The sequence below is a fragment of the Colossoma macropomum genome, unplaced genomic scaffold (assembly GCF_904425465.1).
Source record: "Colossoma macropomum unplaced genomic scaffold, Colossoma_macropomum, whole genome shotgun sequence".
NCBI classification, from domain to species: domain Eukaryota; kingdom Metazoa; phylum Chordata; class Actinopteri; order Characiformes; family Serrasalmidae; genus Colossoma; species Colossoma macropomum.
This window is the reverse complement of record NW_023494792.1, coordinates 37,832,548-37,860,471: the sequence shown is the minus strand read 5'-3', so window position 1 is coordinate 37,860,471 and position 27,924 is coordinate 37,832,548. Positions and strand designations below refer to the sequence as shown.

Sequence of the window (27,924 nt, the reverse complement as noted above, 5' to 3'; positions counted from 1 at the left end):
CCGTAAGGAGAAGAATATTGTCAGTGAAAGGACTCTGGATATTCAAGAGTTCTTGCACAAAAGAGGAGCGAATCACAGCGGAGATGATGTCAGGTAAGACAACTTTAGACTGAAAATATCTGACCATGACCTGAATGAGTCAAACTGGAGTCTGGGTTCAGGCCGGAGAAGTCATGTAGAAATATTTCCCATATAATGATACATTTTAAAGCATCAAAACTAGTGATTGATGAGCTTCCACTAAATGTCTTGTTTTTGCAAGGATTTAGAGACTGCTCAAAAGAAACTAAGTATGTAGGAGCTGCATTTTTGACAACTGCGATAGTGTTCCTCTAATCTCATCTGCAGGCAACTTTTTGTCCATACCATGGTTTATTGCCATTGGAGCAGGAAATAAGCTGATGTTAAGTGTTTTTGAGGTTTGAATTGCTGTAAATCCTGATGTACATCTATTTTTGTTATTGCTGGGTGTTTTTTTTTGAGAATCTGCACTTCAATTGAATTGTCTGTGATGAAGACTTTAACTTTTACCTCTTTATATTTTATTTTTCCTCTTAATACACGGTCAATAATGCAGCGGTTCTCCGTCTTGGCCCTGCACAACCACAAGAAGGACCCAAGAACAGGGGTGTCAAACTCAGTTCCTGGTGAGCCACAGCTTTGTAGAGATTGGCATTTTGGCTAAAGAGTAGACTGGAGTCTTGACACCAGTACCCGGTTCAGAATAGTTCACTTGTTACCTCATTCACTATTCAGTACCATGGCCGTAACCAGCTATGAGGACACCGAGGTCCGGACCTCGGTAGTTTCAGGATTTTTTTTTCACTTTTCTCCGTTCATGATGTAGAAACAGGGCCCTTATGACAACGTGGTAGTCTGCGCAGGGCCGCAGCCATGGTGTCACAGACCTACCCAGATGGGGACAGAATACTTATTATGCCGCATTTATTTCATGATAATGAAATTTGATTGCTATCCGCAATTACTTCAGTACGTTTGCAGCGGCTGTAATGTACGTAACTTGCGTTGGGACACCGAGGTACTCTGAAGTTTCTGAAGGGTTTTATGAGATTCAGTGCGGAAAAAGTGACAAAACTACCCAATGATTCTCAGCTGACCTCAGAACAGCTGTGGCTCGGCCACAGACTTTACTTCCCACTGTGTTCATCTCTGTACGAGATGCTGTAAGCCCTGACATTTGACATCTCTGCGGTAAAAATGTAGCTAGCTAAGAGTTTATTAGCACACTTAACATAACAATAAACCCTGTATTTCATTTTTTGCTTGGACTGCTCGTAATGCTGCTAGCTAAATCAGCATGCTTTAATCTGGCTCCAGTAGCTGCTCAGTTTAGGCTACAGGCTCCGTTGTTGGCTGTGCTACTTTTACCTACTCCTAACGTACATGAAATAAAGTCAATTTGAAACTATTATACTAAAAAATATTATAGTTTTTCAAAATAAACATAAATAAATAGTTATTTGATTAATTAAATAAACAGGATAACTAGAGTCAAATCAGTTTGTGGAACAGTAATAGCAGTTTATAGAAGAATGTAGGGATGGGGAAAAAAGTGAATTAAAGGAAAAGGTGCATAACAGTTATTGATGGGTAAAAAGGCAATGATTTGGTTAACAGCACTAAAGGAGCTTATGATTTGTGTAATATTCATATTCGGCAGTTATTTAATCACTATAAGATGTAGGTCACATTTCTGCAAAATAGACCTCACTAACATTTTCATCCTTACGGCCCTGTTCAGTACATAAGGAGCGAATCGGAACGCGGCTTATAACCCCGTAAAATCTCAGTCTTATGTCATACTAAAGCTTATTATTCAGTAACTACACAGACTCTAATGCAAAGTAGTTGAGTTATTCTTAGCTTATAGAAGTGTGTAGTAAAACTTTGGGCCTGTCGGTGGGCCCCGGGCATTTAAGGGTTTAAGAGCTTCTTTTGTAAAAGAGTTTCTGCTTCTCCCCAAATTAGCTGGAGATGAGGCCATCTCTGTGGAGAAGAAGCAACAGTCAATAAACTTAGGTTGTGCCAGTAGCTCCGCCAAGGCAACTGCAGCAAGAAAAACAGTGAAAAACAATTGTTCGCTTTATTCTTTGATTCATGTGTTCATTTATTTTTTCATCAGTTCATTTATTTTTTCATCAGTTCATTTATTTATTTTTCATTTTGGCAAATCTAGTCCTCCGTAACAGAGCGACAGCAGCCAATGGGTGAGGCTTTTTTGAGGAGTTTGAAGTGGAGCAGTGAGAGCACTGCTCCCCCTACTGACCGAACAAAATGTCTTTTTTAAAACAGTAGAATGATGTGATTGTGTAGTGCGATTATTTTCCTTAAATAACATATTTAAACTCTGCTTTATTGCAATGTATGAGATGTTTTGTATTGTTTATTTTTTAGGCAGCATCAGTGGTATAAAAAACACATTTCTTTTAAAGGGATATGGAATAACTGCAGTGTTTGTTTACACCAGTGTATATGAACATCCACTTTCGTTCTGGAATGCCATTTGCACCAATTATTAATATTATTGTTATTTTCTATTGTTTTTCTTGGTATTATAGATATTATTGCTAACTGTTTTGGTTATTTAACTGCAAATCAAGCATTTTTTCAGGTTGTTTTTACGGTCAAATTTACACACACAGGTTATCATACACATTTCACAGATATGCCAGACATGAAGTTGATGAATAACAAAACTCTGTGAAATTTATTTGTCATTTCATGATCAAATTTGACCATACACAAAATGACCATGCTGGGAGTGGCAAAATCCAAAAAATCCATTTGCATCCACAAAGCTTCTGCAAAACAAATCCCAGAGCAAAGAAATTCCCATGCACACCATCTTGAGAGAAGTATAAAAAGCTTTTATTCAAACATGGCAATATTTTAAAAATGTGCCAATGCGTTAAAGACTTCTCAGGCCTTCATCGGGACACCAAAAATGGCATATCAATAGAAACAACCCAAGAACACCCATATATACACAAGCTTCTGCCACCTGTTTGTGGAAGAAAAAAAATCAAAGACAAATCAATATCATCATTCAGGCCAGGACACTCTGAAGCTTTAAGAGTAAAAATCCAGAATGTCTCCCTCTGAAGTAACTGCTTTAATCTAATACCTCCTCTAATGGACTTTGGAATAACCTCAATGGCCATTGCTTGTAATGAGCTGGGCCTCAATGATGACCAAACAATAACCAAAAATAGAACCACTATGAAAACCAAATGTTAAATTCAGGGCATGCCTCATACATATTTGCCCCTCCAGTGTTGTATCTCTTGCATTACCAGCACTGATGTTTATAGTGGTAATGATGGTTTATGCACTACACTGGCAGCCCTCTAGAATTCAATAAAGAATTCAGAAAATCAATGTTCTTCTTAACTGCTTCTTAATAATGCTTGAAGAATCCAAACTCTCATCAAACCAGGGAGCAGTCTAGTGTCTGGGGAATTGATTTTTTTTAGCCAGCGTGTTAAACAATGGACGCTCAGAATAATATAAGCTGGACTGATGCCCAGATTAGGCCCAGCCTTTATTTGAGGAGTGACAGGTGTGACAGACATGACCATTTACAGAATGTTTGTGTCCAACCCTTTTCATTTCTCTGTTTTTTTTTTTCTATGAATCAATAGGGCAAATTCTCAAACTACTTCATACAATGACAACTTAAGGCTTCATCAGTTAAAATCAGACAGGTACCGCAACACACTGTATGAAGTTACCTTGGTCAGATTTGAGTTGCGCTACATCACGTTTGTATATTTAGCATTCGTGGTAGAATGCTCTCTTATGCATTTCTTCCAAATTGAATGCTTAGCCTATTCACAAAGCCATATCTTGTCCTGCATTAAAATGGCCTCAAAAAGTAGTTTTTTTTTCTGTGTGCCAATTAACTATCATCAAATATGTTCATCTTAAATCTGCAAAAAAAGGCTGCAGTAATGGCTTTTTGATGATAACAGCTGTGCTGCTTCCATGCATTTTCTGATTAAAAAAACTTTGTATGATTTATTGTTGCTTGTTTGTGGAGTAGTATGGTCATGATGCTGTTTTAAATGATGTTTCTTTACCTAAAAGTTTGTTTAAAGTTTAGTGCTCCTCCAGGTTCTCTTTTAAAGCTGAAGTCCAATTTACTGGACGTCATAAACTTTTTACAGTGGTCAGAAACAAATAGGAAGCTATAGAAAGCTGAAACCAAAAGAACTAAGCAACAACACTTCATTTTCACCTCATCAGAACAGAACACAATTATATGCTCTTATGATGTTCACAGTGGGACTGTCTGTGGGACAACAGAATGCTTTCTTCAGATTTTACTATCTGTAAATATGCTAATGAAGGAGTATGCAGAGCTCGTTAGACTTAGCTCACTCATTGACATTTTGTCTTTTTCTTTGTTCAGTAAAAATGTAAAGCATTTAAAAGTGTTGTAGATTTTAGATACACAGTAGTTTGTGCAAATACTAATGCACAAAAGATACTGCTAATGCACTAATTAACCAGAAGATTATTTAGTATTAGTATTATTATTTATTATTTAGTAATAACAATATTTTTTTATTTATTTATTGCAGCTTTTGTGTGGTGGCTATTGTACTTCACTGTCTGTCTAGGTAAGTAAATACATACATCAATGCACACAAACCCACCTTCACACTCACATACACACAGTACAGTGTAAGTCAGAGAACATTTCATTTATTTATTTTCGAGACAGCTGTTACGTACAAGTTATTCATTTTTTAGGAGATATTTCTGAGAAGATTAGATAAAAGACAATGCACTTACGTAAGGTACTTCAAACAAAAATAAGTGCAAAAATTGGAATTTCAAAAAAATCACCTTCAAGACCTATTCGGTATTTGCTGGGTGAAAGAAAATACAAACGACAAATGTACGCCAGATCTAGAGTTACACATTCAAGACAGAAATAACAGAAGATCCACGTTTATAGCAAGTCATCAAAGGTCTACACATTTAGTGAGCCTGATGATTTATCTCCCCACATAAACACATCCCTCAAATGCAGCCAGTACAAAATGATGCCTGCAAACCTTTTTGTGTTCATCAGTAGCATCTCATATCGGACATATGCAGAATAGAGCAGTAGCTTTAGTTTCACTTTATTTTTCAGCCTGCTATCTATAAAAGCATTCATTAAAAAAAGTAGTGTCTTCAGCATCTTATCTTCATGCCTCACTAAACCCACTCCTTTGTGTAGATGCTTTTTGTACATGACCTCCTGACACGGCCTGTTTACATACAAAGTTAAAGTTAAATTCATTAGGGTATAAAAGTTCTGTTATCTTTTACATATAATGATAATAATGACATATCTGAGTAGCCCAGGGTCTCCTGAAAATAACAACATATGGCATGTGTCTCATGTAAATACTTTGTAATTGAAAAGAGAAAAGAAAAGAAAAAAAGCAGCAAAATTACCTTAAGGTTATAAATGGCAAATAAATAAATTGGTGCAAAATGTTGCTTTTGTTTTCTTAACTAAAAGTATTTATTTTAGACAATTAAATCAGTGAAACTGCTTGTTGCCACTTTTTTGGGTTGTCCGGACACATAAATAAAACACATTTTTCTGCACCATATTGAGTGAAACCAGTTTTTACATCTTTTTCTTGTGTGATTTCTTAGCTTCCTTGTTTTTCTCATCTCAATTTCGAAATCAGAAAATGCACATTTCAGGTTTGAGAGGCTGCATTAAGTTCCATCACACACAGATTCTGATTCTCTATTCAACAGCTGGAGCTCAGTTAGACACAAATCAAATTCAAGGTAAATTATGTCTGTAATAGTTCAGATTTATTTGTATTTTGTTTTTGTTTCTGATCAATTCCTTTTATTCTGTAACAGAAACGACAGCAGCACATCACAAACCATCACAACAGAAATCACATTCCACCCACTCTGTTTAGTTCAGATTAACTCAGAATAATTTACATATAAATTATTATTTATTTCCTCCAGATCTGACCGTGTAGTAGAAAAACAAACCTAATTAGAGATTTTCACTCTGCTGTGTAAATTCAGTTTCACAGCACTGTCATTTATTGATGTAGCAAAAGAACATCAAACAAAATCCATCATTTAATACACAATTCAGTAACATGAAGATCTAAATATGCATTATTTAACATTCATAAGGCTCTTTTAGTGAATTGATAGCCCTGTTCACACTTCATGAAACCAATGTACTTGTAAAAGAAGTGAATTATAAATACTGACTGTCATGTTTGTGATCTCCTCATGTGTCTCAAACACTGATTTTAAGTCTCTGTCCAACAGCTGCAGTTACCTCCAGCATAGATCAACTTCAGAATAAATTATGGATCTAGAACTTGAGCTTTGTTTATGTTTGTTTGTTTGTGCTTTTGATCCTGTATTTGATTCGCTAACAGATATTATAGCACCATTCAGGCTTAGTGTTGATCTGCAGCGCTCCAACTTTAGTCAAATAAGTTAACACAAACTGATGTCAGTGTGACACTGTAGTGAACAGAATTCTGCTTATTTTAAATTAATATATTTAATCTAAATTAAAATTAACGGTCACTTTACTGTCTTTTCAATCCTGTTAAACATTTTTCAGCAGACATAATCTGTCAATAAATGTTCTTATCCTACAAATTTATAGTGCATAACAGTTAAATGTTGGTTGATCTGCCTACCAACAATTACAATATACTGTTTATCCACAAGATACCGCTGTTACAGCTTTGGATTCTACTAGTTAAATAAGAAATACAATACAAAATTACATGTAATTAACCCAATATTGAAGTCGATGGTTAATGTTTTTATTTTATCATTCAGTATATTCACAGAAATGTGGCATTATTAAAAATTATATACCATAAATTTTGGGTCATTTTGTTATATTCCATTTTTTATACAGGTGTCAATATACTTAATTACATGAACATTCTACACAATTACCCTTTACTTCAGCAGATAAAAGAATGGTGTACTTTAATTTTACATAAATACACAACAACCAATTCTCTATTGCTCTTTCAAAACAATAAAACCTCAACAATAACACATACTTTCAATCTTTATTTTGACAGTTGAACTTTAACAATCATGACACCACCCAGCAACCTAGCATTCAAAATAATCACCAAATGGAGGCAAAATCATAGCTACTGTGAATATTTCTACAGTTTTAAAGATTTATAATGTCTGTCTAAAACATAAACAATAATGTGAATTACAGCACTAATTACCTCCTGTATCGTTCTTGATTCATCTGTAGTTTGGACTGTACCAGGATGCACTTACTAAAAAATTCAGATTGGAACTGCATGTGAAAAATGTTTCTTGATTTCATTTACACATGCTAAAAACAAAACCAGCAACTTGAGGACTAAGCAACCACACTACACTCAGGACTTAGCTACACTGAATATGCCTCTAGCATCAGGACTTTTAATTGGCTAATACAAAGCACAAGGGTCAATAACAGAACATAGTACTGCAACAGTTATTACAGTCCTTAAAAGGGGCCTACAAAAAGTTGTTAAGGGCATTTTCAACAATGACAGTAAGCTGGAAAGTGTGCTGACAATACAAACCCTGAAAAATTTGGCATATTTTGTAAAACGCAACACAAAAAAGAACCCGTGATTTTCTTGAACTTTTATTTAACTGACAAATGTACAAAGAAATTATTTTTAATGTTTTGGCTGACCAACTTAATTGTATTTGTGAACATAAACAAATTTTGAATTTGATGCCTGAAACACACTCAAAAAAAGCTGAAACGGGGCAAAACAAGAGTGAAAAGTTTCTAGAATATTCCAGTTACTCCATTTTGAAACATTCCACAATAAGTTGGTGAAACGGTAACAGGTGATTGTATCATGACTGGATATAAAAGGAGCGTCCACCAAAGGCTCAGTCTTACCAGGCAAAGAGAGGATTTTCATGAGAGAATTGTCAAACAGTTCAAAAAGAACATTGCTCACCACAAGACTGCAAAGAATTTAGGTCTTTCATGATTTACGGGAATCTGGAGAAATCTTTGTCCGTGTAGGGCAAGGCTGGAAACCACTGCTGAATGTGTGTGATCTTCAAGCCCTCAGATGGCACTGCACGAGAAGGGAGGGAGTACTTCAGGAGGACTTTGAAAAACCTTTGTGAGTTAACAGTTCGCCGCTACATCAAGAAATGCAACTTTAAAACTCTATCGCGAAGGTGAAAGCCATACATCAATTCTATGCAGAAACATTGGCGAGTTCTCTGGGCCCAGGCTCATCTCAGACGGTCTGAAAGACAGTAGAAATGTGTGCTATGGTCTAATGAGTCCACATTTCAGCTTGTTTTGGCGAAAGATCGATTTCAAATTCTCCATTCCAAAGATGAAAGGGACCATCCAGACTTCTGTCAGTGAAAGGTACAAATGGCAACATCTGTCATGGTAGGGGGGCATCAGTGCCCATGGCATGGATGACCTGCATATGTGTGAAAGGTACCACTGACACATTTATTGGGATTTTAAAGAGACATATGCATCAAAACAACGTCTATTCTCTGGAAGACAATGCCAGGCCTCATTCTGCATGTGCTCCAACAGCATGGCTTTATAGACACAGAGTATGTGTATGTGCCTTACAGGCCTGCCTGCAGTCCAGATCAGTCTCCTATTGAACATGTATGGCACATCATGAAGAGCAGAATCAGACAACAACCACAGACTGTTGAGCCAGAAATCAATAAGTTCTAAGCATGAATGGGCAAAAATTCCACTTATAAACTGTAAAAATTAGCATCTTCATGTCCCAAACAATTAAAAAGTGTTATTAAAAGGAAAGGCGATGTAACCGAGTGGTAAACAGGCCTCAAATTCTAAATTTATTTTAAATAAGTTGGCCAGTGAAAACACTGGAAATCTTTTCTTTATACTTTTGTCAGTTAAAATAGATTCAAGAGAATTAACAAATCACAGATTCTTGTTTTACTGCATTTTACAAAATGTTCCAACATTTCTGGAAACGGGGTTTGTATTTTAAAGATTAGGACTTTAATTATATGCAATGCTCACATCAAATATCTCATAGAATGACATGTCACTGTTCATTATCACTGTGCACTTTTGTTTTCTTCAGTCTCAGTCCACTCACCCTTAACCGTCACTACATAACCGTTTTAACATACACTCTGAGAAAGATGACAGTCATCCTTGGAGGCATCCGTAAGGAAGACAATTCCATAACTCCAGGCTTTGGACACTGTGGGATCTCTCAATGATCTTGTTAGCTACCGTTAACATGTATCTGTTTTAGCCTGTAACCTGACACATCCTGTGCACTTTTAAATCAATTTAGCATGAATACACCGTAAAAAAAAAAAAATTGCTTGCACAACAAAAAAAAACTTGGTACAGAATTTCCCCAATTTTTTTCTTGTTCACTCAACTTTTATAAATTACTTGTTATACTGACTGACATTTTTTTGTCAACACTAAAAGAAATATTTAGTTGAGCTAAGATGAGAATATTTGTTGTACAAAGAAGTACAACTATACTTGAGCAAAGCTCTTTGAGTTGTACTGACTTTTATTTTTTTGTTTAACAAACAAAGAAATATGAGTTGTACTAATTTTTATTTCTTTGTTTAACAAACAAAGAAAATGTAGTTTATGTAACCATTACGTTCTAGCTCACTAAACAAAGCTTTTTGAAGTTGAGTTAACTAAAAATATTCTTTGGAAATCAGTACTAAGGAATATTAAGTTGTGCCATTAAACTTAAAGAACACAGCTGGTGTCCAGCTCTACAGTAAAACCGTGAATGTGTAAAGAAATAGAAGAGTTAGTACAACACAGGTGATCACAGCTGAGCATCAATAATCTGCCACAGCTCTAAGAAAATAATGTCATACATTAAGCTACTATGTACTGTATCATGTCCTCTAAATTTAACAATTCTTAAAGCTCACCTGTGTTCACCAGTATGTGGACATGAACTGATTACATCAGAAAGCATTTTGAACCGATTGCTTTAAGTGTCAAAACAACTTACACAAAACTTACAATTCAGACAAAATGAGTGAAATAACAATTACATAAGTAAAGAAACAGTTACAAAGGTGTTTACCAAAAAATTACAAACTAAATTGGTGAATGCAGTACACGGTTGTACTTGATTGTATGTACACACTCACTGGCCACTTAATTATGTACAGCTACCTTGTATTTATGCTCATTTCCAATTTAATCAGGTCCATTTAATGTACAAGTGCACTTTTGCAGATTGCATATTGTAGTTGATCTGTTTCTCTGCATACTTTATTAACCTTTTCACTTCGTTTATCAATGATCAGGACCCCCACCTGGACCACCACTGAGCAGGTATTATTATTATTTCGTTCTCAGTACTGCAGTAACACTGGCATAGTAGTATGTGTGGTATTGGTACTATTGTATCAGATACAGCAATGCTTTAAACACCCCAGCGTCACTGCTGGAGTGAGAAAAAACACAACATCTACAAGGAGGACTGACAAGGTAGGAGTGCCTAATAGAGTGGACAGTGAGTGGCCACAGAGTTTAAAAACTCCAGCAGCTCTGCTGTGTCCAATATACCACCCAAATAATACCTGCTCTGTGGTGGTCCTGTGGGGGGGGGTTCTGAACACTGAAGAGCAGGGGGGAAAGGGGGCTAAAAGGTATGCAGAGAAACAGATAGACTGCAGACAGTCTTAAGTTAGGAATACCTTAAAAATGCCCAGTGAGTGTATACGTATATGTGGGACAGAGAAACAGTAAGAGAATGAACATCTGAAGCCCACCTCACTGAGCTAAACATACTCGTCCCTTAACAGATGTGGAGGTCTCTGGTCAATTTCTTTGTCACTTGCAGCTTGTGAGGGTGGATTCTTCATGGCTGTATCAAAAATGAAGAAAAAGTAAGCAAAATTGGTAATAAACACTCACCAGACAAAACATAAGGATGAGAAAAACACCAAGAAAAAGAAAACACATATACAAAAGAATGCAAGGAGCATGTTATTGTGAATAACAATGTAGTATGTTTTTCACATCACACAATCTTGAAAGCTCTTGCTTTCACGCAACAATGTTGCAAAATAAAGAAAAAAAAGCAAAGCACGTGAGCCATAGTTCTAAGTACATCTTAAAATTCATAACACTGGCAATATTTTGAGCTAAAAGATGTAGTAAAACATAACAAAATCTGTACTAATAATATGAAAAGCAATACTATAAACAATACTATAATAAAAGCACCTGGGACAAGCTCTAAGTCCAAATACAAACTTGAGTAAAAGCAGAAATACTCTTGGTTAAATATAACTTCTGTAGAGATAATCAGTCAATATTTGAGCTTGAGTACTTGCTTCTAAATTACATAAGTATCAGAAGTAAAGATTATTATAGGAAATGTTCATTTTGATGAACACTTTCTGTTAAGAAAACGTTGCTATAGACACGATCAGTGAACATCTGTAGCCACACAGGCCTCCTTAACATAAATAAATATATCAAACTATATATCAGAACAATATAACTGCAACTGTTAATGTCCATGATCGTATTAAACACAATTCCTACACATAAAACACTAAATTCTTGTTTCACCATTTTCTTCCATCTGCATTGACTTTCACAAATAAAAACATATATAAAATAAAATAAAAAATAACCAATAATAGTTTTACGCTTTATGATATGTGATTGACACTGACTTTAAAACCAAGAACTTCTGTAGGTAAAATCATAAGTAGAATACTTTTACTTAAACTCAAATCATATCTTATAAAGATAATTTCTACTTTTACTCAAGTTCAGAAGTTTTGTACTCTGTTCACTCCTGGTGAGAAGCTCCAGTGGGGGGAGGGGTCTAGAAATAATGGAAAAAGAAATACAGAAACAGGAACCTAGTAAAATTCATATTTTAAACTTTAGTTATACAAGACAGGGGATCCACTATGGAAGCAGATATATTAGTCATGAACACTCGAGAGGAATACAAAAAAAAAAGACAAGTTGAAAAACACAATCCGCTGTAGGCCAGATCAGAGGCATCCTCACCAGTCAGAAGTTTAGCGAATTTAAAATGAAAATGAAACATTCTGGTGCACATTAAACTACAGGAAAGGAAAAAAAAAACAAGTGGTTCAGTCAAACAAAAAAAAGTTTTATTACCTAGAAACGAAGCATGGGCACAATCTTTATGGGCAACCCCCCCCTCCCCACCTTAAGAGTATTTTCTAGTTTCAAAAAAAGAAGCCCACCATCTTACAACGTCGTCTCAATCCTTAAAAGTTGGCAGACTCTCGTCCACATTGTACTGAAGAATATTAGTTACCAGTTCTGAACAAAGCAGGCCATAGTTCTCTTAATTTTTCATTTTTTCCATTAAATCACCTTAAATCTCAATGTTTTCATTTCACAATTTGAGGTGGCACAGAAATATGAATAAAAGCCAACTTCAGCTTCATGCTGTAAAAAATGACTCATCAGTTCAAGCAAAAAAAAAACTTCATGTGGTAACAAGTAAATTATCTAATTTTATTCAAGCTAAATAAATAATTTTGAATGAACAATTCTTTCAATCAATGTAACTTTTTGAGCTGAATAAAACAATCAATTGCTTGCTACCACATGAAGTAATTGTTTTAGGTTGAACTGACGAACCATTTTTTACAGTGTATGAGTGATGCAATATGTTTATTTTAAACGGTAAGAAACAGAAATGCAATCAGTGCTACAGATAGGAGAACTGTTGAGTACTAAGGAAAACAAACCAGAAACATGTTAAAGAAAGAAATGTAAATAAAGCTGCTTCCATACCTGAGAAATGCTGTTGGTAGATGGAGGAGATGTGGAGGTCATTACAAAAACAGTATCAATTTCGTTAAGCCTTAAAGCAACAAGAATAGAAGAGAAAACAAACATTAGTCTGACACAGGCTTTTAAGTCACTTAGCATCTAGTTACCAAATCATGACTCAGATAAAATAATAACTTACTGTTTTAACTGTAGCTCCAGCTCCAGTCCCGCCTGAGTGCGGGTAGAATATGCCCGTGTATTTTTTCCCTAAACATCAGCTGCTGAGTCTCGCCCGTACTCGTGCCGATTCCGCTGTGCCAAAACTCTTAGCCGAGACTGCCGCGCAGCAAACGATCTTGGGCGACTCTTTATGTTGGCTGGGTTACTAGCCCGTTAGCATGTTAGCTAGTGTCATCTAGCTAACAGCCAGCCTGCTGTAGGAATATAACGTTGTAGCTACTTAGTCGAGCTACAGAGAATGTACAATATAAACCAAATAGAGTCTGCTAATGGCTGTTTTTTGTTAAGTGTTAACTTTTGCAGCAAAAATTATTTCTATGTGTAGTTTTGTACACTGGGTTTAATATACTCTGTTACACAGCTCCATGTTTATAGAGAATCAGTTGGACGCTACTAAATCAGTTTGCTGAACAGCAAACCTGTCCAGGTACTAGAACCTAGAGATGAAACGGTTACCGGTTTCACGGTAAACCGCGGTAAAATTAATGACGGTTAGTAGTACCGTTTGAACTTTAGAGTATCGTTAAAACCGCGGTCGATTACCGCGGTGTGAAAAACTCGGAGATTCGGAGATATTTCAGCCTTCTAAGAAGACCAAGTCTGACGTTTGGTCATATTTTGGGTTTTATAAGAATGCAGAAGGAGAGTTAATTGAAGATGACCACCCTGTCTGCAGAACAGGCCGAAAGAAAAATGCGGGGAAAGGGGGCAACACATCAAACCTTACGAGTCATCTCGCGACCACCACCCGCTACTTTTTAGAGAATGCAAGGTTAACTTTAATGTAGAAGTCCTTCGAAATAGAAGAAATGTCACGGTTTGTGTGGTTTAACTTATGCTTATGGTTCGTTAATCATATAGAATGAAGCTTTTAGCGTCAAAAAAAAGAAAAACAATCGGTGAATCAACTGTGAATCGAAACTAAAGCTTTTAACAAATTTCTGTGGGGCAGAGTCTCCAAAATGAGCTCTGAGTTAACAGTCACACGAGCTCTGGAACGAGACGCTGCAGAGGTTCAATCTGCACAGCTCCCCTTTCTCGTCTCGCTTGCAGTGTTTACTGTCTGAGAGGAGAATAACACCGTCTCAAATCACTCAGTGTCCCCTACGTAGTGCGCTACTGTTCAAACAAGCACGATCATCATTAACAAGCAGTTGAGTTTTAAATAGGGAATTTGTAACCTGTTGTTAATGTTGATTATAGATGACTTAGTCGAACGTTTCCTGCACTCTTTGGGTGAAGGATTTGCTATTTCATGATCTACGAAGTGCACTACATAGGCAAGATAGTGTGCTTTGAGACGGGACCTCGCGAGTAAACACTGTGTGCTGCTTTTAAGAAAAGCAGAGTTTCAGAGATTAAACTTCAGGAGTGTTTCTGTCGCAGCTCAGATGCATGTTAATTTTAAGTTATGTTTTAGTTTTAAACGCTTTTAGAGAAGCAGCTCCACAGGTGAAGACACACTGTGAGTTCTACACTGTCTGCAGCTCACAGCGCGGTCACGCAATTCCTCTGTGATTTTGGCTGTTTTTCCTGGTGCACTGTATTGATTAGGGGTTCAGCGCCACAACGGCACAATAATGCTGCAAATGTAGTTAGGACAGAAATCCCCCGAGTGCAGCACTTCTTAGAAGTAGTAATTTTCCATTAAGACCCGCCTCAGAGTTGGTCCAGATTTAATTCTCTATGCAGGGAAATCCCTAGTTATTGTAATTAATAATAATAATAATAATAATAATAATAATAATAATAAGAAGAAGAAGAAGAAGAAGAAAAAGAATAACAACAGTAATAATAATAATAATAATAATAATAATAACTGTAATAATAATACATTTGCTATTCTTTTGTTTACAGAGTATTACAAGTATTGTAAGTAATACAAAAGTAATACTAAAAATGTATTGACCTCATTTTTTTAATGTTTATGCAAACAAAAAGTGCATATTGCTGCCAATTCTATTTGTGTTAATATAAAAGTTGGTGAAACGAGTTTCAGTTTGTGTATCAGTATTTATTTCTTTATTTATTTTACTTTTGAACAATATCGCGATAATACTGATAATCGTGATAATTTTGGTCATGATAATCGTGATATGAAATTTTAATATCGTTTCATCTCTACTAGAACCCATGTAAAACCGTTATATCAACTTGAAATTGTCAGTTGATGCAGCGTGTGTGCTATGAGGCGGCCATATAGTATAGGTTGTTGAGTCAGTTAAATCATCATGAGAAGGTTGGGCCAACTGTATTTTTTACATTTACATTTAGCGAGTTGGATTTTTTACAGTGTACCACTGCAATGTAAAATGCAAAAAATCTGAAATCATGATAACTGTTGTTGTTACTATTATCAGCTGTAATTGTATCATAATTAATATCTGAATTAGCTGATCAACTGGAAGTTATGACTTTTGTCACTTTTCTCTGCTCTATGTCACTGTAACTCTAACTTTTAAGACTTTGTTGTCTGATAGTCAGGCATAATAAGTAGCAATTTGATGACATAGTCTTCTTGACAAATTTCAAAAAAAAAAAAAGTGATCTTGAATCATAGTATGTGCAAGCTGTAGCGAAGGCTGAACGATTTGGGGAAAATATCTAATTGCAATTTTTCTGACCAATATTGCAACATTGATTTAAATGCAGTTATCGTCTATAAATTAATATAAACTAATTATTTTATTGGCCAAGACAACCAGAATATCCAATTTTTCTGGCTTGAGGCGCTTGAACACTTTGTGAGCAATTTAGTGGTTTTCATGTATACAGCACATGTGTTGGTCAAACTCATCTACAGGCAGTTCACAAGCTCTGTATGTTTTGTTGAAATTTCCTCATTTAAACCGTGTTAATATATATTTTCTATTTAAATGTAAAAGTGATTAATCTGCCAGGCCTAGCTGTAGCACTAATAGTAACATTTCAGCCTTCATACTGCATCATTACTTCATTTTCTAATGTTACGTGAACATAACCAAAAAACATACCTTGGTCATGTGGAATCTTCTAAAGACACGTGGGAACACAGCAAAATGTGTCCCTGATGCAGCACTGAACAGAGGTTTTCTGACAGGGCAGAAGTGAAAAAAAAGCACAGGAAACAAAACAAAAGTTAAAATTGTAATTGCTGTTTAAGTAGAGTTCCCAAACATTTTCATTGAGTTTTCATTTCTACCATAGTCAGGTTGATAACAATAATCACATGTAGCTCTTTGTACTTCTGTCAAGAGCTAACATCTTTCACCTGTTACTGCCAGGTTAGTACATTAAATAAGCTCAGTAATATAATAGTGACCACTACAAATTAAGTAACATTTGACATTGTTTGCCTAAACTGAACTTAACAGATGCACCATCACATTACATTTTTAAGACTATTGTACCTAAACTTGTTAAAGGGATTAACCAGGGTTGCCAGGTCCAGTAAAACTCTCCAGCCCAAAGTGTACTTAAAACCTTCCCACTAGAAGCTGAAACTAGCTCAAAATTTAAAGTATTGAACTGCAAAATAATTGTAAATTGTATATATGCAATACTATGCAAAATTTTCAATGATATGTATAATATGTAAATCTACTGATCTGGGCAGTAAATGGTATTATTAAAAAAAAAACATTAAATACAAACACACAATAAAGAAAATGTTATTTTTAACCATTTAATACCATCCAATGAATAGGCTGAATCTCACATGGCTCCCTACTCCCTTACATAATGTACAACATAGGCCTTAACTTATAGCTCCTGCACTCAAACACTGCATACTGTGTCTAACAGAGAGATACTGGTGATTCAACCACCTGCTCACAATTCACTACAAGACATTCAGAGCAAAAGAAGCCAAAACTCCGTAATTCACATAGTGCACTATACAGACAGGAGGCAGCCATCAGAGATTCAGCACTAGCTTATCTAATCAATCCTTCATTAAATCAAAACAGAAGTGCTGGACTTTAACAAATCCATTCTGAACTGCAGAAATCAGGAACCAGAACTGTGTTCCTCTAACTGTATTCTTCTAACCAGCATATTAATAACCAGCAAAAACACTTTTATTTCCAAAATGAATCGTTTTAAACAATTTTCTAGGCTGCCTGGGACTTTTGCACAGTACTTCATTTAAGGTACTTTACTGCAGACATTATTTCACTAAACACTGAACATTGTAACTTGTCTAAATACTGCTGATAGACATCAGTAAACTTTCAGGTTTCTCCTTAGTTTTTGTTTGCATTTACTTTTATAGCTAACCTTTACTGCATATCTCTCTCTCTCTCTCTCTCTCTCTCTCTCTCTCTCTCTCTCTCTACTTCTTGCGCCAGTTCTCCGTCATGAATAACTCACTCTCACTCTCTCTCTATTACTGTACCTGCCTGTGTGTCCTCAAGTATACAGCTATTCAAATCACTCATACAGCGATTCCTCGGCCGTGGTTCATTCTCAAAGGGCCCGAACACACCAAAACTCTGCACCCCCGGCTTTCAAAATTTCACTCACGGCTTTGTTTTCAAATGAATCTGTTCAAACACTCCTACGACGATTTGTTTATACGCTAATAAGGCCGTTCATTTTCTACTGTTTTTTTCTACTGTCTGTTCCACTGTCTGTAACTAGTCGTTTTAGCCGCTACTGCCATTTTCAAACGAGCCCAGTTCATTAGGCTCATTCATTTATTGGCTGAACAGACCCTAACCACGATTTTGTCAAATGAACACACACAACTGTATACTAAACTTATTTTTTGTTGTTTCAAAACATTAATTCTACCAAATATAAGACAACAATATACATTTGAGCTGATATTGTAATTTTCTGTCTATTTTAAAGAGAAGTGTTATGAATTACTCAATGGATTGACAATTATTTGAATTATTTAAACCTCATCATCAGTCAAAATATCTGGTCTGATGCTGTATGCCAGTTGATAATATGGAAGTTTAAATTAATTTACCATACATTTACTGTTTTAAAACAACAAATTACTGTTATGTTACAACAGACAATGGAGTTGTTATATTATTATTACCTGTATTGAAAGTAATTTTATATATAAATTAATTTTCATTTAAATTAACTTTCATTCAAGTTTTATAATGTGTTTATTGCTTGTAATTACAGCAAACGTAAAAAAACAATGTTCTGTATTTTTAATTAAATGCACACAGAGCAGACAACTTTATTGGTCTGTATTTTTACAGAGATAACTGCGTTTTTACAATGATAACTACTAATTTAACACTCAAAACTCTTAAAAAAATGGTACAACCATGTTAAAAAACCATGGATTCTTATAATTTAAAATAACAGACTGTATTTTTACAGCAGATTTATTGAAAAAGGTGATTTTCCTGTATTTTACAGGTATATTTGCTTATCACAAAAAATATAGAAAATTTATTTTACAGATTTATTTATGGTCAAATCTTTTTTTACAGTGTGGATTCAAAGAGCTGAACTTTTCTGAGCATTATTTTATAAATTGAATTTGGACTAAAGTCTAATCAACGAGAAAAATGTTCTGTAGGTACGAAGTTTTGTATATGGCAAAAAAATTGCCAGATATGATCCCATGTGTTTCATGCACTGATTTTGGGCCTCTGTTCAACAGCTGCAGATCCCTCCATCGTGACCCAGCTTCCAGGTAAATTAGCATTTTATTGCTTTAATGAGCTTCATTTTTTCTGATCCTTCATGTTTATTCTGTAACAGATGTTATTGTACCTCTCTCTTTTAGCAATAAAAATTTCAAACTTTTCTTTATTGTAGTGTCACACGTGGATTGAACTCACACTATCAGGAAATAGTGAAAAGCTCACCACATTAATTGTTTAATTATCTGCTGTGTTATTCATGTTACTGTGTAAAGCTATTCATGCACAGATTTGTAGTGTTTACTCTACAGTTTAGATCTTGGCTTTGTGCTGCCAAATTGTTTATTAAATAATTCCAGCTCCACAACAGATGGATTTACCTTTCTTTTATATGATATTAAAAGGCTGTAAAATAAACACAGGATTAGTGATGTTCACCTAAATAAAGACTAACACATTACAGTCACTACATACTACATGAAACATTTGTGTCATATTCATGAACAGTACAGTAACACTATTACAGTTAGATCATTATTTTGAAACATTCATTGATTATGTTTAGTTTAAACAATGGAATGATCATAAATTTATTCAAATCTATTCAGGGAATAAAAATCCTAAGAAACTACATACACATTATGCATATTCAATAAATAATCGAATTATATTCATTAGCATAAAGTGTTAAAAATGATCTTGTCATGAAATATAAGTGAAATCTTTATGAAATTAATGCAGGTTCCAGTAATGTGTAACGTATAAAATGTTATTAATTTACACCATTTTTGTGTCATGAAGGCTTTTCAAACAGCATTAATAAAGCAATAATGAACACAATATGGAGGTCTTGTGAATACTACGTGCTTAGACTCGTATTTTTGCTCTGAAAATGAATATTTATTTTGATGAATTTATGAACATTTCTTGAAGTTTAAAGTAATCATCACTGAGTGTTTTCAATTCATTATACTAAACACTCATTACTCACTAACAAAGATGTTTAATAAATGTTTCTAAATGATTATGTAACTACTGAAGTGTTATTTAAAGTTTTTTATGAACATGCTACGGATGCTTCATGTACAGTGAGGTGTTAAATAAATAAATAAATAAATAAATAAATAAATAAATGTGTAGCACTCAGGCTAAAAACAAATATGTTATGAACTTCAATCATCTTCTTATAATTGAATATCCTTCTTTCTAATCTTACTGAGTTTCTGATTTTATTTGTTAGTAGGCAGATAAATGGTGCAATAAAGTAACTATAAATTAATATAATACAATCCTATACAGAATTATCTATTAATATTTTATAGGAATCAGATTAGTCAAAATCTTAAATAGATGTAGCTTTAAGAAAATAACCAACACAGCCTGAAAAAAAATCTGCTACAGACTCTTCATGTTGATGATAAATAATAGAATTGAATGGAACATTTAATTGTTAACAATATAGTTTTATATATTTAAGAGGTTCAACACAAATGGAACAGCTGAGAGTGACTTTAAACTCTTATAAAGTGAATTTAGGCCACATTTTTATATCAACCTCTCACATTAACATATAATCTCAATCAGTGATTCAAATGATGCATAAATTCTTATTGTACATATTTCTCTGGTTCATTACATTGTCTTAAAATCAGTAAAAGTATATTCTTCTTTATCTTGAAACCGATTCAGAGCCACCTGCTTCAAATGTTCTGAGACTTTACTTTAGCCAGAAAAAGAAATGAGCACTGAAGTAGGAAGCAGGACTAAAAGTCTAAACATCATCTGTTCTTAAAACCAGAAGTTAACTGTTTATTTTGGGCAGATTTGTACATGTCAATGTGTATTTAATTGTGAAATTACAATAATTGGGAAAATACAGACTTCACGTTTATGTGTTTGGCTCTTTGTACAGTCTTTTTTTTTTTTAAATAAAAGTCTGCATGTCCGTCTTTACATGCCATCATGGACACCTATAATTTCTCAGGTGTGACAGAGTTGTTTTCAGAGCTTTTAGCAGTATATAACAAGTCTTCAGTGTGTAGATTAGACAGAGCTAGAATAATCCAGCTTTCTAGATTTAGTGAGAACTGTAGCAGCTAACAGACAAAGACATTTTGTGTATTGAGGGTAATACAAGATCTAATCTAGAGAGCTTCAGTAATAATTCACAGATGTTCACTTCTGTAAAGTCTGGTCAGTCATGAAATTAGTCACAGTGTAAACTATATCCTCTGCCTAATAGAAGTACCTGATGAACTTAATACATCCTGTAATGAGATGTCATTGTAATTTCTGTTGATGCACTGAAACCACACAGACTCTATGTTTCTGTAAACTGGTCTGATACAAAAGGATTATTATTACACAAGAGAACTCAGCCCTGTGAAGAGCAGAGCAGAGAGAGAAGAAAGAATACAACAGTGACATAATCCACTGGGAAATGAAGTTTTAGTAGATATGTACTACTGCATACATGTGACAAAACAAACTGGAAATGACAATCTGTACTTGACTTCTTCAAATGTGGTGCTTTAAATTTAAAAAATTACACAAAATCAGCACATCTTGTTCTCTGTACAAGTCATGTTTTACTTCAGGTCTTTACTAGCCTCAATGTTTACATCAGGGCTTGTCAAACAGAGCCATAAATCATGTTTTACAAAACAAAATGTCATTATTTGACATCAATATGCAATAATAACTTTAAAAAGAGATGTGATTGAGCCTTTTTTGGCAGTTCTACAAATGGTTGCTGCTTTATTCAAAACACTTTCAGCATGTATAAAAGAAATCAAATTTATGGATGTACTTTGAGAAATCAAACCGTTATACTCAAACTCTTATTTACTGAAGGAGGCAGTGGTGTGTAAATTATAACACAGTCTGTTTAGTTTGGAATAATTCTGTTTTTCAGACTGGCCTGGTGACCTGTTCAAATTATCACAAATTGTCACAAACCAGATTTAGATCTCAGCACAAACACTGAGAAGCACTGTTTTATGTAACTCCACTCATCTCTGTATATTCTGTGTTTTGGCTGTAACATCTGGGTTCTTCTATTCTTCAACAGATTCATATTCAGACAAGACCTACTATCTTGTGAATGAGATGAAGAATTGGACAGATGCTAAGAGTCACTGTGAGCAAAACTACACAGATCTGGCTGTTATCTATAATCAGGGAGACTGGAAACAAGTACTAGCAGCTGTAGAGTCTTCAACAAGTGAAATGTGGATTGGACTTCACAGAGATCGGGAGTGGAAGTGGTCAAATGGAGAGGACTTCATGTACTTTAACTGGAATTCTGGCTGGGGCACAACATCTGGATATGATTGTGCTTACTCATACTCAGGAAGATGGCAGACAGTAACTTGTGCAGGCTACTATACATATATGTGTCAGAAAGGTAAAATCATAATTAACTTAATTCTGTTTTAAACTGAGATAAAGAGAATGATTAATAATGAGCATTTAATTAAGATAATATTTAGTTTATTAATGCTGAAATAACACAATATATGAACATTCCTTCACAACATTAATACCCTAAAAAAGCCTAAAAAGGAAATGTAGATTTCAGTTGTACTGAATGAGTCTATTTTTTTACAGTGACAAACACAAGTGGGATACTGATTAAGACGTATGAATATAAGTCAGTGAGTGCCACATGGGAAAATGCTCGTACTTCCTGTAAAAGTGAAAATGGTGAACTAGCAAGTATCACCAATAAACAAGATCAACAAGAGTTTAATAAAATTGCTCCTAATAACACAAACATCTGGATTGGACTGAAGAGAGATAATGATGTGTGGAAGTGGTCTAGTGAGGAACCGTTTCAGAACTGGGCTACTAATGATTCCTCCCCCATGAAGAACTGCATTAAACTGTCTGGAGATAAAAAATGGACTCCTGAAGACTGTTCACATAAGTACATGTTCTTCTGCTACACAGGTGAGCTCACAGTTTAAATAGTTCATATTTCAGTCTAGTTTAACCTTTTAACTGCACAGAAATAATTGAAATTACTCAAGAACAGCGTTGTTAATCCTGTTTCCACAGTGACTCCCACCTTTACTACAGAGTCCACCAATTCCAGTGAGACCACTACAGTTACACCACCCACCAGTTCGGCCACCAGTGGAACTACTCTCTCTAACACACCTTCATGTGGGTCACTGCTGAAGTACTGAAAGATAAATCACTCTTTCTGCACTATTTAATAATCAGAATTGTGATGTGAATATGATGTGATACAGTAATAAGACTGAGCTTTAAAATGTAATATTTATTGTCACATTAACTAAAGAAAGTTTCTCTAATATATTTATTTGCATTAAATTCAAATCTGTTTTTAGATTTTTTTTTTCTATTACCTAAGGAATGTTTTGTGACACACGACTGAATACATTGACATACATTTACATTAAAATACAAAGTGTAATTATATTACTTATGTAGCGCCCCCACCAGGTACTTAACTGAACAACAAGGGCCTAAAGGTGTTTAACATTTAACCCTGAACTAGTAGCATGGGAGGTACAGGGTGGGTCCTACAAATATAGAAATGTAACTGGCTTATTTGCTAGGGTGATATCTCCCTGGAGGTTCAGAAATGTAGCTAGTCACTTAAAGCTACTCAAATCTCCCATGCACAGATACTTTACTTGTATTCTACTTCCTCTCATAGCATCCAATCACACTCCAAGTTTCCAAAACGGGATACTAGAATACACTGCACGCTGCGAAACTGCTTATAGTGATTAGGGCGATTATGTTTAACACCTGCACCCTACACGAGCATTACCTCCTAATACAGGTGTTGGATATGCACTTATAACCTTCCATGAACTGCATAAATACATGAAAATTTGCTGGGACAATAAAACCACAATTTATATATGTGTGAAACACAATTTTCATTTCCTTTGAACTGGTATTTGAATTATTAGTTAGTCTTTCACTTGAACTAGAAATCAGTTTTTGTAGTTAGGGGACTTTGACTTAAATTCACAGGCTTTTCATCTCCCAAGTTTAGTTCTCCCCTCTGCCCACCTTCTCTCTTCTCCCCCCAAAAAAACACAGTCTCTCTCCTGCAAACTTTTTAGCTCCCCCGCCCCCTTTCACCGGAAACACCAGAACTGAACTCAGAACAGTGAAAAAAAAACTCCCATTTAAGCAAAAACTTGTATTAGGCTCAATATCTTTTCAAAAAGATACCATCAAATAAATGTTCAAATACAACTGTACATAATGCAAAATTACAAACATTTTATCACCCCCTGTTTATTTATTCATTTTACTCATGATAGAACATGAACTTAATACTACATTTTTCTCATTTGTATGACAAGAACACAATTTTAACACAAAGCTCTGTTTTTACTCCTATCTGTCCTTCCACCTAGAGTTATTAATGTTAAAGGGCCTCACTTATAAAGTTACTTTAGTTGATTTTACTTAATTAATATAATAAATTCATTTACTGAATTATCAATGTTTTATATGAATCAGATTCATTAAACTCCTAAACAAATGTAGCTTTCAAAAAATAACCGTCACTGTCTGAAAAAATCTCCTACAAACTCCTCATGTTGATGATAACTAATAGAACTCCAGACATTCACAGCTTATTAAGATTTTCAAATGATTTGGATTTAATAAAATATACAGAACACTTTGAATGGAACGTTTAATTGTTAACAATATAGTTTTATATATTTAAGAGGTTCAACACAAGTGGAACAGCTGAGAGTGAGTTTAAACTCTTATAAAGTGATTTTAGGCCACATTTTTATAACAACCTCTCACATTAACATATAATCTCAATCAGTGATTCAAATGATGTATCATTTAGTAATAAGTGAAAAATGTAAAATAAAATAAAATAAAAATGTAGTAATAAGTTCTTATTGTACATTTTTCTCTGGTCCATGACTGCATCTTAAATATGTTTTCCTTTTAGATTGGGCTGATAATGTTCTTCTTTATCATGAAACCAATTCAGACTCACCTGCTTCAAATGTTCTGAGACTTTATTTTAGCCAGAAAACACATTGGCACTTGTGGTGAACAGGATGAAAAGTCTAAACATCATCTGTTTGTAAAAGTCTAATTATGAAATTGTTAGCCATCTGATTACTTAGACATTTAATATGTCCACACAGGCAGACTGGACACCTATAATTTCCCAGGTGTCACAATTAGAGTTTTTGTCTTCAGTGTGTAGATTAGACAGAGCTAGAATAATCCAGCTTTCTAGATTTAGTGAGAACTGTAGCAGCTAACAGACAAAGACATTTTGTGTATTGAGGGTAATACAAGATCTAATCTAGAGAGCTTCAGTAATAATTCACAGATGTTCACTTCTGTAAAGTCTGGTCAGTCATGAAATTAGTCACAGTGTAAACTATATCCTCTGCCTAATAGAAGTACCTGATGAACTTAATACATCCTGTAATGAGATGTCATTGTAATTTCTGTTGATGCACTGAAACCACACAGACTCTATGTTTCTGTAAACTGGTCTGATACAAAAGGATTATTATTACACAAGAGAACTCAGCCCTGTGAAGAGCAGAGCAGAGAGAGAAGAAAGAATACAACAGTGACATAATCCACTGGGAAATGAAGTTTTAGTAGATATGTACTACTGCATACATGTGACAAAACAAACTGGAAATGACAATCTGTACTTGACTTCTTCAAATGTGGTGCTTTAAATTTAAAAAATTACACAAAATCAGCACATCTTGTACTCTGTACAAGTCATGTTTTACTTCAGGTCTTTACTAGCCTCAATGTTTACATCAGGGCTTGTCAAACAGAGCCATAAATCATGTTTTACAAAAAGAAATGTCATTATTTGACATCAATATGCAATAATAACTTTACAAAGAGATGTCATGGAGCCTTTTTTGGCAGTTCTACAAATAGTAGCTGCTTTACTCAAACACTTTCAGCAAAGAAATCAAATTTATGGATGTACTTTGAGAAATTAAACTGTTATACTCAGACTTTTATTGACTAAAGTAGACAGTGGTGTGTGAATTATAACACAGTCTGTTTAGTGTAGAATAATTCTCTTTTTTGTCAGACTGGCCTGGTAACCTGTTCAAATTATGCCATAACTCAGATTTACATCTCAGCACAAACACTGAGAAGCTCTGTTTTTTGTAACTCCATAGTTTAACCTTTCAATTTTACAGAAATGATTGAAATTACTCAAGAACTGTGTCTTTAATCTGTGTTTCCACAGTGACTCCCAGCTTTACCACACAGTCCACCAGTTCCAGCAGGTGGAGTGTCCAACCGCCCACCGGTTCACCAGCTGCCAGGTTCACCACGGCTATAAAACCCACCAGTACAGCCTTCAGTGGAACTACTCTCTCTAACACACCTTCATGTGAGTCAGTGCTGAAGTACTGAAGAAAAATCAGACTCTTTCTGCACTATTTAATTATCAGGATTGTGATCTGAATAAACCATGATACAATAATAACACTGAGCTTTAAAACTTAAAATATATTGTCAAATGAACTAAAGAAAGTGATTTAAATGTATTTTATTTCTACTAAATTCAAATCTGTTTTTAGACCTTTTTCTATTACTCAAGGAATGTTTTGTGACACATAATTGAATTTGTCAAGAAAGTATACATTTACATTAAAATATGAAGTGTAATTACATCACTTAGTTTCTTTTGTTGATGTTCTGCAGTATTTCACTTGTGGAACGTCTATTTTGAGGGTCTCACAGTAGTCAGTGAGATTACTAGGGCTCCATTTGTTCTGCTTTTCAATGTTTTAAATAGTCTGATTTTAGCCTCTTTATTTAATTACCAATGAAAAGCCTTTTAAATAACATTCATGTCCACATCAAACAGTTTTTACTACAGAAATCCTAATGATTTCTACTTTTTAATAAAAATGAAATCACATTGTGATATTAAAGAATATGTAAGAAGGTTCATTTGCACCTATATAAAATATCAAAATTGGTTTCTTATTTCTCCTGTCAGATAACCTGACCTACATTCCTGATCAAAAAAACTGGATTGAAGCACGGAAATACTGCCGCAATCATCACAAGACTTTAGTGCACATCATAAACTCTACAGTGCAGGAATACGTCACACAGATGCTGCAGAATAAGTTCTATCCAAATGGTGTATGGATTGGGCTTGAGAGGAACATGCGCTTAACGTGGCTGTGGACTGGTGGACCCAACCTGAACTATTCTGAATGGCATTCTAGCTTTCCAGTGGACCCCATCAATCACTACTGTGGCAAACTAGGTGGCAATGGGACCCAGTGGCTGGATTTTTGTTGCAGGGAGGAGCTCCCTTTCATCTGTCAGGTCAGTTTGAGCTTAAACAGCTCTCTGAATTTGAATTTTGAAGTTTTTTGACAGATTATTCAACATTGTTGTTCAGTCACATGACTAGTGATTTATTTACATGACAGCAGTCTGTGATGAACAGTGTTCATAATGAAAATCACTCTTTATTGTTTCTAACAGGATTAGACCACTAGGAGGAGCTACTTCATGGGAAAAAAGTCTTTAGTGAAACATTGAATTAATGTTGGAGCTTCATATTAAAGTGATCAAGAATCCAGCTGGAGTGCAGAAGTAGCTCTGCTGTCTGACCTAAACAGCTGTTATGAAGTGTTTATTACATACAATTACATCTTCATGTCAAATCTGCAGAAAGCTAATACAGCTACAGACACTTAGAAATTCAGTTTAATTACTACATAATATACAATTCAAATGAATCTGTATAATGTTCAGTTTTTCTTAATTGTCTGGATTCTACAAAAGATCCTTAAATAATTGGACGACCTCTAAAGTGATGGAGATTGTGTGAATGAGTGTTATGTGATGATGAATCTTTATGTTTTTCTCAACAGCACATATATCTTGTAGGGTTACGATTAAATAAAGAACACCATTACCTGTTTGTGTTGTTTTTTTTATTTATTTCTTTTATGGACAATTAGGGTAAAATCTTTTTCCCCTGAGCCCTGATTTAACCACTGAAAATTTTAATTTTGCTTTAATTTTTACACATTTATTTACAATCTAATCTCACATAATTAAGGGCAGATTTGCTTGAATTCAGGATTTTATAATGAATACTGTGAAAATTAACCCCTTAAATGGCCAGGGAACCCCCAGCAAGCCCAGAGCTTTATTACACATTTCTATTACCTACACTGTAAAAAAGTACGCAGATTTTAAACTTCAAAA

At 34.7% G+C, this 27,924-nt stretch overlaps 1 protein-coding gene across 1 annotated transcript; it reads left to right on the top strand.

Moving 5' to 3' along the window:
- Nucleotides 1-27,331, top strand: LOC118811190 (macrophage mannose receptor 1-like). The gene is made up of 9 exons (XM_036575354.1): nucleotides 1-93; nucleotides 4,605-4,643; nucleotides 18,693-18,725; nucleotides 21,746-22,081; nucleotides 22,285-22,626; nucleotides 22,735-22,842; nucleotides 25,931-26,077; nucleotides 26,693-27,030; nucleotides 27,193-27,331. The coding sequence occupies exons 1-9, from the start codon at nucleotides 84-86 to the stop codon at nucleotides 27,196-27,198; spliced, it is 1,359 nt and encodes a 452-aa protein (XP_036431247.1). The 5' UTR covers nucleotides 1-83; the 3' UTR covers nucleotides 27,199-27,331.
- The last annotated feature ends 593 nt before the right edge of the window (nucleotides 27,332-27,924 follow it).

Excerpts from the sequence above, each read along its gene's own strand:
- LOC118811190 (XM_036575354.1), top strand. Across the intron at positions 18,726-21,745 it reads CATCGTGACCCAGCTTCCAG|ATTCATATTCAGACAAGACC; the intron begins GTAAATTAGCAT and ends ATTCTTCAACAG. Across the intron at positions 22,843-25,930 it reads TCTCTCTAACACACCTTCAT|TGACTCCCAGCTTTACCACA; the intron begins GTGGGTCACTGC and ends GTGTTTCCACAG.